General features: G+C 40.4%; 1 protein-coding gene across 12 annotated transcripts in view; it reads left to right on the top strand.

Moving 5' to 3' along the window:
- Nucleotides 1-12,908, top strand: part of kcnip4a (potassium voltage-gated channel interacting protein 4a) — a 124,082-nt gene that overhangs the window by 70,414 nt on the left and 40,760 nt on the right. Inside the window, exon 1 of one of the 12 annotated variants that reach the window (XM_020611397.1) lies at nucleotides 11,131-11,829. The exons of the other annotated variants lie outside the window; for them this stretch is intronic. Within the exon in view, the coding sequence (XP_020467053.1) occupies nucleotides 11,718-11,829 (112 nt within the window). The 5' untranslated portion in view covers nucleotides 11,131-11,717. Of the gene's footprint in view, nucleotides 1-11,130; nucleotides 11,830-12,908 lie in introns of those variants that run through there. 12 annotated transcript variants of the gene reach the window in all.

Genomic DNA, 12,908 nt, shown 5'->3' with positions numbered 1-12,908 from the left:
AATACTTATGTTCAGCAGTGCAAGACAAATAAATTCTTTAAAAATCATACAATGTGATTTCCTGAATTTTTTTTTTAATTCTGTCTCTCAGAGTGGGAATGCACCTACAATGTGAATTTCAGACCCCCTCCATGATTTCTAAGTGGGAGAACTTGCAAAATCGCAGGGTGTTCAAATACTTCTGTTCCTCACTGTAGTAACTGGGTGAAACAACTGCAGTGGAGGTTGTCATCTATCAACTTGTTTTTAAAAATGCGTTAAGATGTTTTTGTTGTAACCACGTAGTCATGATTCAGGGCTCCCATCTGTTGCTCTCATCTCGTCTGTTTTGGTTAAAATATATGATGATGTACACCTTGAGCTACAAATCTTACTCCTTTTGCATTTGTTCTGAAGGTGCTTTCAGTTTGTGAACAGTTTGGCCCGTCGCTGTCTGGTTTTATTGTTGTTAATCACAACTTTGAGTCTGTCACTCTTCAAAGTGTTTGCCAGCCTCTGCATCTGTTCTTTAATCTCGTTTAATAAGATTCTTCTGTGCATGATTCACCTGACTTTGCTGCTAATTGGCTCATCACTTGCATGAGTCATGCACTACACATATGGCCAAATATTCAAATGTGACATTATACTTTTAATCTTTAGTTTTCAACTTTTCACTTTCAATATCTGTTTCAAGCTTTCATTTTACACCCAGCAGTCTCTGTTTCATCTTTGCTTTCTCTTCAATTGCGGCTTGATTAAATTTGAATAAAATTAAATTGGATGTGAAGGCGTGTATCAATTGTGGGTTGGCTAACGTGTTTATCCAAATGAGAGTGAGACAGTTGAGGAGTGAATGTGATTCTGCAGCACCTGGGACTTTGAGGACCTGGAACTTCACATGATAGCTTGTGCATTTCTCTTGTTAGCTTGGAAAGAAGACGACAAACTCAAAATGAGATTGTTTTATGTTACCCCCTTAAGAACTGCTCTCCTGCTTTGTGTTTAAACTTTGGTTTTGACTCTCTCTAATATGTTTTCCATGTAGCTTAGCAGAGGACAATGGTTGAACCTGTGCCCACTGGAGATCTGTCAAGGTGCCACACTAATTCTTTCCCACAAAAGTGTGAATCTAATATTCAGGACTCGGGTGTCTTCGGTGCTCAAGACCACCTGTTATTTATCAGCTGCACTCGCTGTTCGGGCTGCCAAGCTGTTTGCCTTATGGCTCGGCTTTCACAAGTCAGAGGCAAACAAACATTCCAAGCAGCCAAAGTATTAAGGTTTGGTTGTTTGGCTGTTGGACGTGTAGATATGTGGTTATTTGACTTGTCTTTTGAATGTTTACTCAGTTATAGATGTTTTTTGGTAGCTGTTGGAACATGCTGAGGTTGGGATTTATTAAATTTTATTATCTTTTTTTTTTCTGGTGGCTTTAATTGTTTTTTTCACTGTTGTGGTTTCCCACAAATGTTTGATAGTGAATAGAAAACTTCTAGCAACCAAAGGGAAATTATTTACAGTGCCAAATTTTCAATTAAATAAAATCTTTTGTTGCTCTTAAATTAATAATATCATAATTTAGGCCTTTTGCTTATTAACTTTTACATCAGCTCTATGCCAGTCCATTATAATCACCATCTGGATTTTGATAAATTGTGCTTATTTAAATGACCAATTCATTTAAACTATTTTTAACCATTAGAATACATGTTTAAAAAGGAGAAATGTTGTAATTCATCATTTTAATAGGTTTTTCTCAGAAGTTCTAAGGAAAGTGATGAGGTAGGAGACCGTTCACGGGTCTATTTAAAGGGAAATGTTGTCGTTTATACTTCACATTACAACTGTGGGGTAAGATAATTGTATTTTTCTACTTATAAAAGGGAAAACACTTGGATTTAGTCTGATCAGTTAATGGCAATAATATCAGGGATAAACTCCATCTTAAAAAAATTAAATGTATGCACTTTATATGCATTTTATTGAACATTATTATGTAGATCTTTCAAAACAAATCTAACAAGCTAAGAAATAAAACAGAAATTGGTAGAGCTGCTCATTACTCTGGTACTCTCCCACTTTTTGGTTAAAAATAGACTTGTAACGCAGCCAGATGCAAATGGCTCTTTTCAGTGTCTGTGCCTTTGCTTAGCGGTGTGACAGTGAGTGACAGTGGCGTGCCACCAGCGCACGCGGCCCTGACAAGCTGACAAGAGCAGCCTTTGATATGGCAGTTTTTGCAAATTACTCCCCTGCTGAAGGTGTGACTTTCCTAAACCGGGACTTGGCAACAAATGCATCTGATTACAAATGGTCAAAACCACCTTCATGTGCACGTTGTCACTGGTAATTTTAACTTTATGACTGCAAGCTGTGGAAGGAGGAGGCTGATTTTAGTTGACATTATTTTGAATACCCTTTTAAAGGACAATGTTGTAAATGTGATGCAAAGCTCTGGGTGCCATTAATGGCCAGTTAACCGTACAACACACTGTACACTGAAGTTTTTGTCATGATGGACGTTTTGTCCTAAACTTATTACAGGTCTAACATGCATTGTTGGTATGCCAGCTGCCATGACACAGCTCTTAGATATGTGTTTAGGCTGTGTAGTATAACTGTTCTCTGGGCTAAATTATTTTTTACTGTGAGGATGAAGATGAAAGATGGTAATCTGATCATTTGTTTCTCAGTAACACTGCCGTCCACTTAATTATGCCTGGATATCAGCCAGACTGTTGTTTCCACTGGTATGAAAGAAACCAGATGTGCCAGCAGAGGGAACCAAAGCTCGCTGTCAGCCTCATCCAGCCACAAATACTTGCTCCTGCTCTGCCCAACAAGTAATACAAGCGGGGTTTTCTCACTTCTCACAATGGAAAAGCATAAGAATTAATCACAGTACACAGTAATGCAAACACTAATACACTGACCATATAAGTTAGTAACAATTATAGACATAACAAGAAGATGAACTTTATGAAGTGCTTTTCTGAACAATCTTACTAAATGGTTCACTCAGATAAAATCAGAAAACAAACTATACAGCTTTGAATTGGGTTTTTATCACTAAAAATCAATGTGCAGCTTTGTTCTGAAGGAGCTACTTGCTAATAATGTATGTTGATTATGTTAAGACCTAAGTGCAAACAATGGTTAAGTAAACAAGTAAAGCAAAGTATAAAATGTAGTGGCATAAACCTGGGGTAAGCATCTGCAGTACGAGTAAACGAGGCCTTAGTTTTGTCCCTGTCTGAGCAGGCACACCCGAATGGTTCAGGGCAGAAGCTGAAACTGCAGTGAATAGTTCAAATGGCACGTTCCCTCCTAATTACCTGTTGTTGTTTTTTTATAAATATTTGTAAGTTGAGCCTCATTGGTCTTATGGCCTGACTCTTTGACCTTTTACCATGTTATAGTACAAAAGGGTAAAAGGTCTAGTCTTAGAGGAATGATGTGGTAGTTACTGTATGCAGCGGCCATTGGTGTATGAACTTGACAAATGTTTATCTGGGCACTTTTTTCTTTTTAAGAAATAATCATTTGTGTTAGAAATGAAGCCTCTCTCTCTCTCTTTTTTTAATATTTGTGCTATAATTCCTGATCCTGTTAACATTGCTAATGTACTATTGCCCTCATTTTACATTCTAAAAAATTGCTTATTCAGTGAAGGCGCATTAGAAACCCAAGCATTTATTACAATTTTTGATAATAGCCTGGAGTCTCAGACAGGCATTACAGCTATATCATAGCTTTCCACTGAATTAAGCACAGTTTCCACAAGCATTTCTTTTACTCTGTCATCAATCACAGCAATGATAAAGAGGCTGCTGGTGACTGATTCTCAGAATTTGCATGTATGCTGCTGTAATTCGTTGTCTGCTCTTTCTGCAGGCACACCTGCCAAAGGGCAGATTGTTTACAGCTTCAGTGGGAATCACTCGAGGTGAACTGTTGAGCTGTGTATAGTCAAGCTATGTTGATGATTGTGGATCCTGTTCAATCAGGACTGTCTGAAGCACCTAGGTTTGCATTTAGACAAGATGATAGTCGAAGCCGCAAATGAAATAAATAAGCTGACAGCCTTTGTATGAGCTTTACAGAAACAAAACACAAGCTTGTGCATATTTGAAGTGAACAAAACCAGTATTTAAACAGCCTTGACCTTAAGCTGTTGACATATTGAACATCAGTAGAGTTGGTACAAAGCCTCTCCTCCCCTGTTCTAGTGAACATAAGGATTTACGTTGTCTGCATTAGATGATCTCTCTGCGTTTCTGATGGCTTGAGCTCTTTTAACAGCAGAAAGGATTTGTGAGGTATTTTGTTTAGGTCTTCTTCTTTTTTGTCCACAGATGTATATGACTAAGAACAAGCTCATGGAAAACGTAGACCAACTCAACTTTGTTGTTGTTGTTGTGAGTGTTCTCTCAGTTTCTGCATTAGTGAACAAATCTCACACATAGTTTCACCACCTCCCAATATAACACTGCCTGATTGTGCATCACACAAAAAAATATGGTGCTATTTATTGTTGCAAGGTGTGGTGTAACTCTGTTGTTGAACTGGAGATGCCTGCTACATGAGGCAAGAGACTACAGTCTGTATTTTCATGTTGAATAATGTTTAGAAGGGGTTATTGTCATTATGTACTAACTTGTGTTATATGACGTGGCTCAATAGCTGCAGTTAGACAATATCAGATTGAAATTGTTCTGATTACATTAACATGCTCAAAACATTTCATCAGAATAGAAGACGTGCAAAATGTTTCCAACCTGTGTTATGTTGTCATCAGTGCTGGTTAGGTAACTGGCATCATTGTTAGAAACCAGCACGTTAGGTAGCCCCATGTGGGCATGAGCCTGGTTTTATTACCATTGTTTAACTAATTTTACATAATTGGAAACTTTTACCCTCTTACCATAGTTGTTCCAAAAAAATTTAATGTGGCAACTTGGACCATCCTTTTGTTTTGGTTGGGAAACTTTTACCCTCTTACCGTAGTTGTTCCAAAAAAATTTAATGTGGCAACTTGGACCATCCTTTTGTTTTGGTTGGTGGTTCTTTATCTTTACTGATGATCAACTCTTTACGCCTTTACAGAAATGTTTATGAATATCAGCCGAAGTATGTGAATAGTCTTTCTCCTCACTTGGAGGAAAAAGTGGCAGAGCGTTGTTGCGGCTCACTCCGGCAGCACTACAGCTATGGCCACAGACCAGTTTGTTTTGCTGACACTATGTTTGTGTCCCTCCCAGGATGTCGTGTCATCTAATGTCACCCCCCAGCACATGGGCCAAACTTGTACAGAAAGGATATATTTATTCCAGCAAGAGAGTAAAGATTGGATCATGTGTTCATATTTTCCTACTAAACAGATTCTGAAAGGTTTCCACCACCCCTCTTGTTCTGATTGGGCCAGTCTGTTCCGAATGAGGTGGTTGAGTAATGCGTTTTGATTCTGGTCCGGCCATTTAATCCAATTATTAGGGTCCATGTAAACGCAGAATGACTGCATATGAAATGAGTTCAACCCTGTTCGTTTGTGTGAGCTTTGAATCTCAAAAGTAACTTCTGTCAAGGGTTTTAATACATTTTATTAAAGTTATGTGATTCACTTTTCGTTCTCCTTAGGGACACTAAAAGTTTTACTTCTAGTGCCTGCTCTGCTCCCAGGTGATACCTGATCTGCATCGTAGATCTGTGACCTCACTGACTCTAATGTGATTTCCTCTCATTTAATGCTGTTTTGAAAAGGGATGTCTCTGTGTAATTAACTAGGAATGATGCTGCGTTGAATACCACATTATTTGGTAGCTAGAGATGAACACCTACACCAGATGTTGCCCCAGTTACTGGGAATATTAAGCAGATGAGTCCATTGATATTTTTTTTCATTTATACATTATGAATTTTCCGTTTATCTTGGCTTGAAGGGTGGAAGTGAATCCTTTTTATTCTTTCCTAATTGTGAGTCAGGTCACAATAAAGTGAAGAATTACATTTGCCCCATAGCTGGTCATGTTTACAGTGTTCTCATGCAGAAGCCATTTCTCTGTCACTTATTGCTTTAGCAATTTCATGCCTACATTCAGGATTTATTGAAATAACAAGCTGTATTGATTTCCTCTCAGCGTCCCTTCTAACGAGTCATGCTCATCGTTTCTCATCCTCTGGACAGCGGCTCCAGCTATCCTCTTTTCTGTCTGTCCCCCTGGTCTTCTCTGTTTTACTGTCCCTGCTAATGCATATTCTCCACTGACCTTTGCACTTGGCTCTGTGCTGCTGAAGAATAGCACACCATAGATCAGATGACAGTCTGGTGGTACAACGGTGACTCGTCTCCTCTCCACAGTGAGCTGTCTGAGACCCACGCCTGAGCTAATGCAGCTAACACGCAGCAAAAAGCTGGTCAATGTTATCAGCTCTAGCACATTGCCCTGAGCTTTGTGGTACTGTCCGTTTGCAGATAATACCATTGACTTTTCCCTTTTACACTAGAACTAATCATCTAGAGTAAATTGGGACGTTGATAAAAATCTCATGAACTAATCATCTAGAATAAATTGGGACGTTGATAAAAATCTCATGGTCCTGCAGGAGAGTGAAGGCTGGCATGTCGTGTGAAAATGAATTGCTTTCTCTAAATGAGGTTAACATGTAATAAGAGAAGCCTTACTGGGCTTTGACCAGGTGCAAGACTACACAAAGCATTCTGAGCAAAGATTTTAACGTCATACAAAGCAGCTTAATCACTGACCTCCAGGCAGCTTGTTTAAATTAAACTGAAATAAAAATTTGCTTGCCACTTAGAGTACACCCTGGTATGGCTACGGTGCAGTCTGAACATTCAGATCAGAGTTCAGGTTTCCCTCCTCTGCACATATTCCCTGTCGTCATCATTCAGCGAACAGCAAACAGATTCAAATATTTATTTATTAGAATCTTAGACAACCTTCACTGGACTGAATAACAGTTGCTAGTCACTAGTTATACTTGTTACTAGCTTCTGTTACCATTGATTATTTGTGTTGTGTGTTCATAGAGGTTTGAGGCTTGAAAAATGAAAATTTCTGTAAACATCTGCACCTGGCAGAGCGTGCCTGTGTTATCCACAGTGAGCCCTCAGTGTGGCAGTCACCCCATGGCACTCCATGGTTGATTGTACATGCTGCTTCACTGAGGGATGCCCTGATCCACTGTTTATAATTGTCTTCCACTTCACAGGTGCCACTTTGGTAAATATGACAGCTTCATTTTGACGCGCCTTGGGAAACGCAACCCAAACACTAGTGTCACTTTGCATGTCTGAACAAATTGCTGCAGGTATCCTATAATTGTATCGCTTGTGCCATAAGCTGATCTGTAGGCAGCAGTGTAATCCCATCTCTGAAGAGCGTTGCTTAGATTGGTGATGGTTGTATTGAATCCAGCTCTCCTTCTCTTGGTGCTGTACTTGCATAGAGGCTCAGGAGAGACAATGCTTGTCCAATACTTAATTGAAATTCTGTTCTTGGGCTTCTTCAAATGTTGTCGCTGTGTCAGAAAGCTAATACAAATCCAGAGGCTGTGACGGTCATCAGTTTTGTTTTATCACAGTTTGCTCTTCTACACTGTTTACCTAAGAGTGTGAAGGCTCTGGAAAGAAATGACTAAAATGTTATCATCATTAAATTCAGTTCAATGAGGCAACATTTTATACTTATTTGCATTAAGAGACCAGCTAGATTTTTAGTTTTCTGTTCTAATGAGACTGATTCATTGACCTCTAGTGTCAGTTGTGTCCTCTGTGTCCACTCTGCCCAGACTAGAAGAGAAAGATTGTCCTCTTGTGAATACAGAAGATGGAAAGTGGTGAGACAGGTAGCAGCGATGAGTGAAGAGAAATATATTTAGGCTTTCCCAAGTTCAGTGTCTGTGGGTCTACAGAGGCAGATATAAAAGGAGGCTGCACGTTTGTCATTCAGACTTATCTGTTGTTACACAGATAGGGAGTTTGGGCCACAGAGATGGTAACGGGGCAGACATCAGTGTCGCTTGACATTTCAGTCTTGGATTAGTTAGAGATGCCCCTCCAGCCATGACATGATGGTGATTCGGATGACGCGGGCTGTCGTCAAGTGATCGGATGGAACCGTCTGAAATGAATTTTTCTAATTATTTATCTGATGGTCACTGATACAACATTCATCAGACTTCAGGATCTCACTCTGTTTTTAAAAGAGGGGAATGTATGTTTATATAAACAGATGGAGAGAAATATTGTAGACCAGTACAATTACATTCCTTTCAAAATTGCATAGATGCTTCTTTCCAATCTCATGAAGGCTATTAGCAGGAACTTTGTCCATGCTGTCATTTTTCAGATTTTAGCATTACCCCCCATGTTATTAAAGTTATTTGTCTTGTCTGTATTAGGCCACAATGTTCTGGAGGGTCACAGTAGACATTTGTAGAACTCAGTAGATGAATCAGAACCAATTGAAAGTACAACCTTGTACAAAAACAAGTCAGCTGTGTGAATTTAGTAATAGAGATGATGATAGTTATCTGAAGTTTGGGAGCAGGACCTACGCCCCTTCCATTTCCAGAACCAGTACAGTTCTGCTTCTCGTTACCCAAAGTTCTTCCTGAAGAGCAACACTACTATTAAGTGAAATGTCCTTGACCTCTGATGAGGTCTTCAGACTGGATATTTATATTTAAAAAAAATTCTTTTACAAAGTAAATGTAACTACACTATGTGAGAAGGTTTTTGTTGTGTGTGTGTGTGATAAATATTTCACCACTGCAAACTCCTGGCAAGAAAACCACACTCATTGTGAACTGTGGTGAAACATCTTTGAGCACAGGACAAGTAAAAATTGGTTAAACTTGAGCACGTCACATGCACATTGTTGTACCCTTTATGTGGGGTATCTGCACCGTTGTTGAGGTCTTGATGGAGAAAATGGAGTCATTAGTGTTTTTAATAGCCCTCCACACAGTGTCGTTTCAGGACCCCTTTTTTTCCTCTAATCTTTGTTTCACATCATAGGATGACAAACTGTCTTTTTGTCATTTTAATCCTCCAAAGCAAGATAACACTGTCCAGTCCATAAATGCTGAACATTCAGATCTGTCAGATCTGCCATGCTGTAATAGGGTTAGAGTGGCGATTGTCCAGAATTTGTGTGACATTAATGGAGCGAGATGGAGGGTGTAATATTGACCTGTCAGCAGTGGTAACGGAATATGGCACCTCTAATAGTCGGGTGGACATTACATGGCATGAGAGCATCACCCGTATGTCTGACCCTCTCACCTTCACCCAAGATGGAGGGTGTAATATTGAGCAGTGGTAACGGAATATGGCACCTCTAATAGTCGGGTGGACATTACATGGCATGAGAGCATCACCCGTATGTCTGACCCTCTCACCTTCACCCTCGTTGCTTTGATAATTTGACCCGATGTAGGTATTTCTGTGCTGAATCAAGCTTGTCAATCGTTCCTACCAGGGACCAAGTCATGGCAGCGTAAGGCCTGAGTTAGCGCGTCCCCATGGCTTGAAATGCTGTGTAATGTTGTGATTGATTGTGACAGCGCCCACATGTTGACAGTGCTTCTGTACGCTGGATGTTTCAGCCCAGGAGACACTGAAGCATCCGACAGTTGGTTCAGCTGGCATTCAGTCCACTACCCTGTACCTGAGCAATGCTGTGAACAAAACCACCTCAGAGTTCGTTTCTGACTTTGATCTTACTATTGTTATACAATGCAGTAGCATTTTGGTCCATGCAGTTGTAGTGTCAGTGGGTATTTCTCGCTTTCAGTGGATGAGTCTCACATACCAGTGATGAGTCATAGTCAGAGGTTATTCAGATTAAGTAGGATGTGTCTAATGAATAATATTTAGATAATTCACAAAGAATTTTTTTTTTTGAAAGCAGAATAACATCCCTCATCTTCTGCTCTGTGTTGCTGAGAAAAGAGCAGTGACAGATGGACTGAATGTAAATAAAGGCATGTGAGTTCTTCCATCACTGAAATAAGCTGCTGGCTCACACTGAACATTGATCATTTAGCAATTCAGTAAGTGGAGAGACACTGCTTTTTGTCACGGTGCTAAAATAACACGCTGCTGCGGTGATTGTTATTAAGGTGCCTTTGTGCATTTACATCAGTGATATATGGCTGACCTCAGTGGAGATGGAATGGATTTCTGGATATTTAGTGAAGTTAATCATGTGCAGAGCATATTTCTGTCCCACAAAGGAGTTAGTCTGAGTGCTAAAAGACAGTTTACAGTTGCAAATAGATGAACAAAAAATTCTGAGCCTCAAACTGTGCTTTTATTTAGTTAGACACTGTTTTCTATAGATGTGATTGATGCTAATAATGACGGCAGTCTATAGAGGGCCAGTAGATGGTGATGTCTTCACTCATTTGCTTAAAACACCGACTCCATGAATCAGCTTCTGTCACACACACAAACACACTCAATGGCGTCGTCAGTTCTCTTTATTCACTCCTTTGTATCTCGGAGGCATCAAACTCCCTAAGAAAAGACTTGGTTACATTTAGTGAAGGGACGTTGTCAATACATCAAGACATATCGGCTCCTCCTGCCCCGTGTTCTTCTTGCCCTTTAAAATGTGGAAACTGCTTTTTAAAAAATTTCATCCTACTTTGGTTTTGCTGTTTTATGTGGGGAAGCATTTTTTTTTTAAATAGCTTTAACACTTAAAAACCTTTTTTGAAAAGTGACTATACGAATGTTTTCCTAAAGCTTCTTCTCATCAGTAGTTTGAAACATAAAATATTTATTTTGTCTATGTGCTTAAAGTAGACTGTCATATGAATAATTATTATTTTCTTCCTCTTTTTATCCTCTTAGTTTGCAACTTAAATGATTCCCATCACCTGGACATACTGCCATTTCTGTGACTTAATGATGTGTCTGAACACCAACACACACACACACACACACACACACACACACACACACACACACACACACACAATAAATCAAAGGTGACATAGCATTAAAATTCAATGAGACATTCTGTATTTGAATTTGAGCATTTGCATTTCTGTCTGACGTTAATGTGAACATGTACAGCTCACGAGAGGTTGTGCATCTTCTAGCACCACACCTCCCCTCTGCCTCTCTCATCTCCGCTCCCTCCCCGCTCCCTCACTCATATCCACTCCCTCCCATCTTCCCTCCCTTTACTTTGCAGTGAAGCAGTCAGAGCGCCTGAAAGAACGAGAGAGAGCCACAAACTGTCAGAGCAGAGTTTGGGCTCCCTGCTTTTCTGCCGCTCTCAGAAGTCTCCTCCTTTGTGAGGAGAGGAAACAAAGGTGGAAGCATTGAGATCAGCATGCCTGGACTTTATTACTCTTTGACTCTGCGTTATTCAAAATTTTTAGTGACACCTCAAGATCAGAGAGACCGGCTCCTCACAAACCTGTGGCTAGTTCTTGTTTGTCTGGTTCTTCACCTTGTCCTAACCTTACGTTGACTGGATTTAGGGAGCAGCAAGAGGGCAGTAGATGGGTGCCAGGAGGCGCCTGGCCCGTGCGCACAAGCCAGCATAATACTGGAGTGGGTGCAGGGGAATTGGAGTGCGGGACCAGGTGGCATCGCTGGTCCTGGTCCTAGCGGTGGCCCTGAGGGCGAGGAGGCCGGCTCTGGCTCCGGGTTCGGGTCAGGGTATGGTGGCACGGAGTGGCCTGAGGGTGGAGCAATGCTGAGTGCAATCTGGGAGGCAGAGGGGCTGCAGACGGTGGGTATTGTGGTGCTGGTGTGTGCTTCGATCAAGCTGCTGCACATTCTGGGGCTCATCAGCTTCTCAGAGGGTAAGACGCTGGAGGAATCAAGGCAGAGATGGGTAGAAGTGAGGACGGAAATTGCCTTCTGGTAGATGTAATGTGTTGTGAAAAGGGCTTTGCATTTTCAGTCATTTCCCCCCATATTCTAGCTTCTGTTCCCTTTCCTCCTCTTCATTTTTTTTTTTTGATTGATAGAACTTGTTTTTCCCACATTGAACTCACTTTATTTTCTTTTGGTGTGGTCCTCAGCTATTTGAAAAGCAAACTGACTAACTTTGTCTTATTTTATGAGTCAAAGTCCTGAAAGCAGAAAATGAAATATGAATTATGTGTGAGCTTGTGATGTGACTGGAGGCAAGAAGATCCAGAGGAGGAGAAATGTGTCAGTTCAGAGAGCTGCAGCCTGAGAGATGTGCTCTGGGAACTGAGAAAAGACGGGGAGTTCTGTTATCTTTAAGCCTCTGTTTTGACTTTCCTTTACTTTGTGGGGGTGCTTCTTCTGTTTTTGTGCACATTATGTATAAATGTGCATATAGACATGTTCACCACAGTAGCTCAACATGCAATCAAATGACATGTAAATACAGCTCATTGTGCACTCGAGGGGGACACTCTACTCAGCAAGGGCACAGTGTGTCAGGCCTAAATAAACTGGTTAGCTTGGACCTACTGCAGTTGTTTCATAAAATAAAGTAGAGCAGCATAGTAAGCAGTTAGAGCTCAAAACCAGCCCATCCATCAGACTGCTCTTTAATAAATACACCTTATCTTTTCTTATTAGGATAATCAATCAAAGCTTTCCATAGTGTAGGCATATTCAGAGAGACAATAAGTAAACAGAGAAAGGATTAATGTGTGCGAGTGTGTAGCTGGAAAAGTTGTCCTGACCTGGGAGGAGTGTTCAGATGGAGCACAGAGGTGCTGACTTCTGTATATTGGCTGTGCGGTTTCAACGGCATGTGGGAGCAGTGTTTTCATTTGGTGAACAGTGACCCTCGTTCTAAATGTAACAGCCGACATAGTTCACTATGCTCTTTTGTAGAAATGTGTGAAAATATGGCCAGATTTGTATCCAAGATACAGTTATGAACAAACACAAACCATTT

Source organism: Monopterus albus, unplaced genomic scaffold (genome assembly GCF_001952655.1).
Source record: "Monopterus albus unplaced genomic scaffold, M_albus_1.0 scaffold113.1, whole genome shotgun sequence".
Lineage (NCBI taxonomy): Eukaryota > Metazoa > Chordata > Actinopteri > Synbranchiformes > Synbranchidae > Monopterus > Monopterus albus.
Note: the sequence above shows the minus strand (reverse complement) of the source record. Positions and strands in the feature narration are given on the sequence as shown.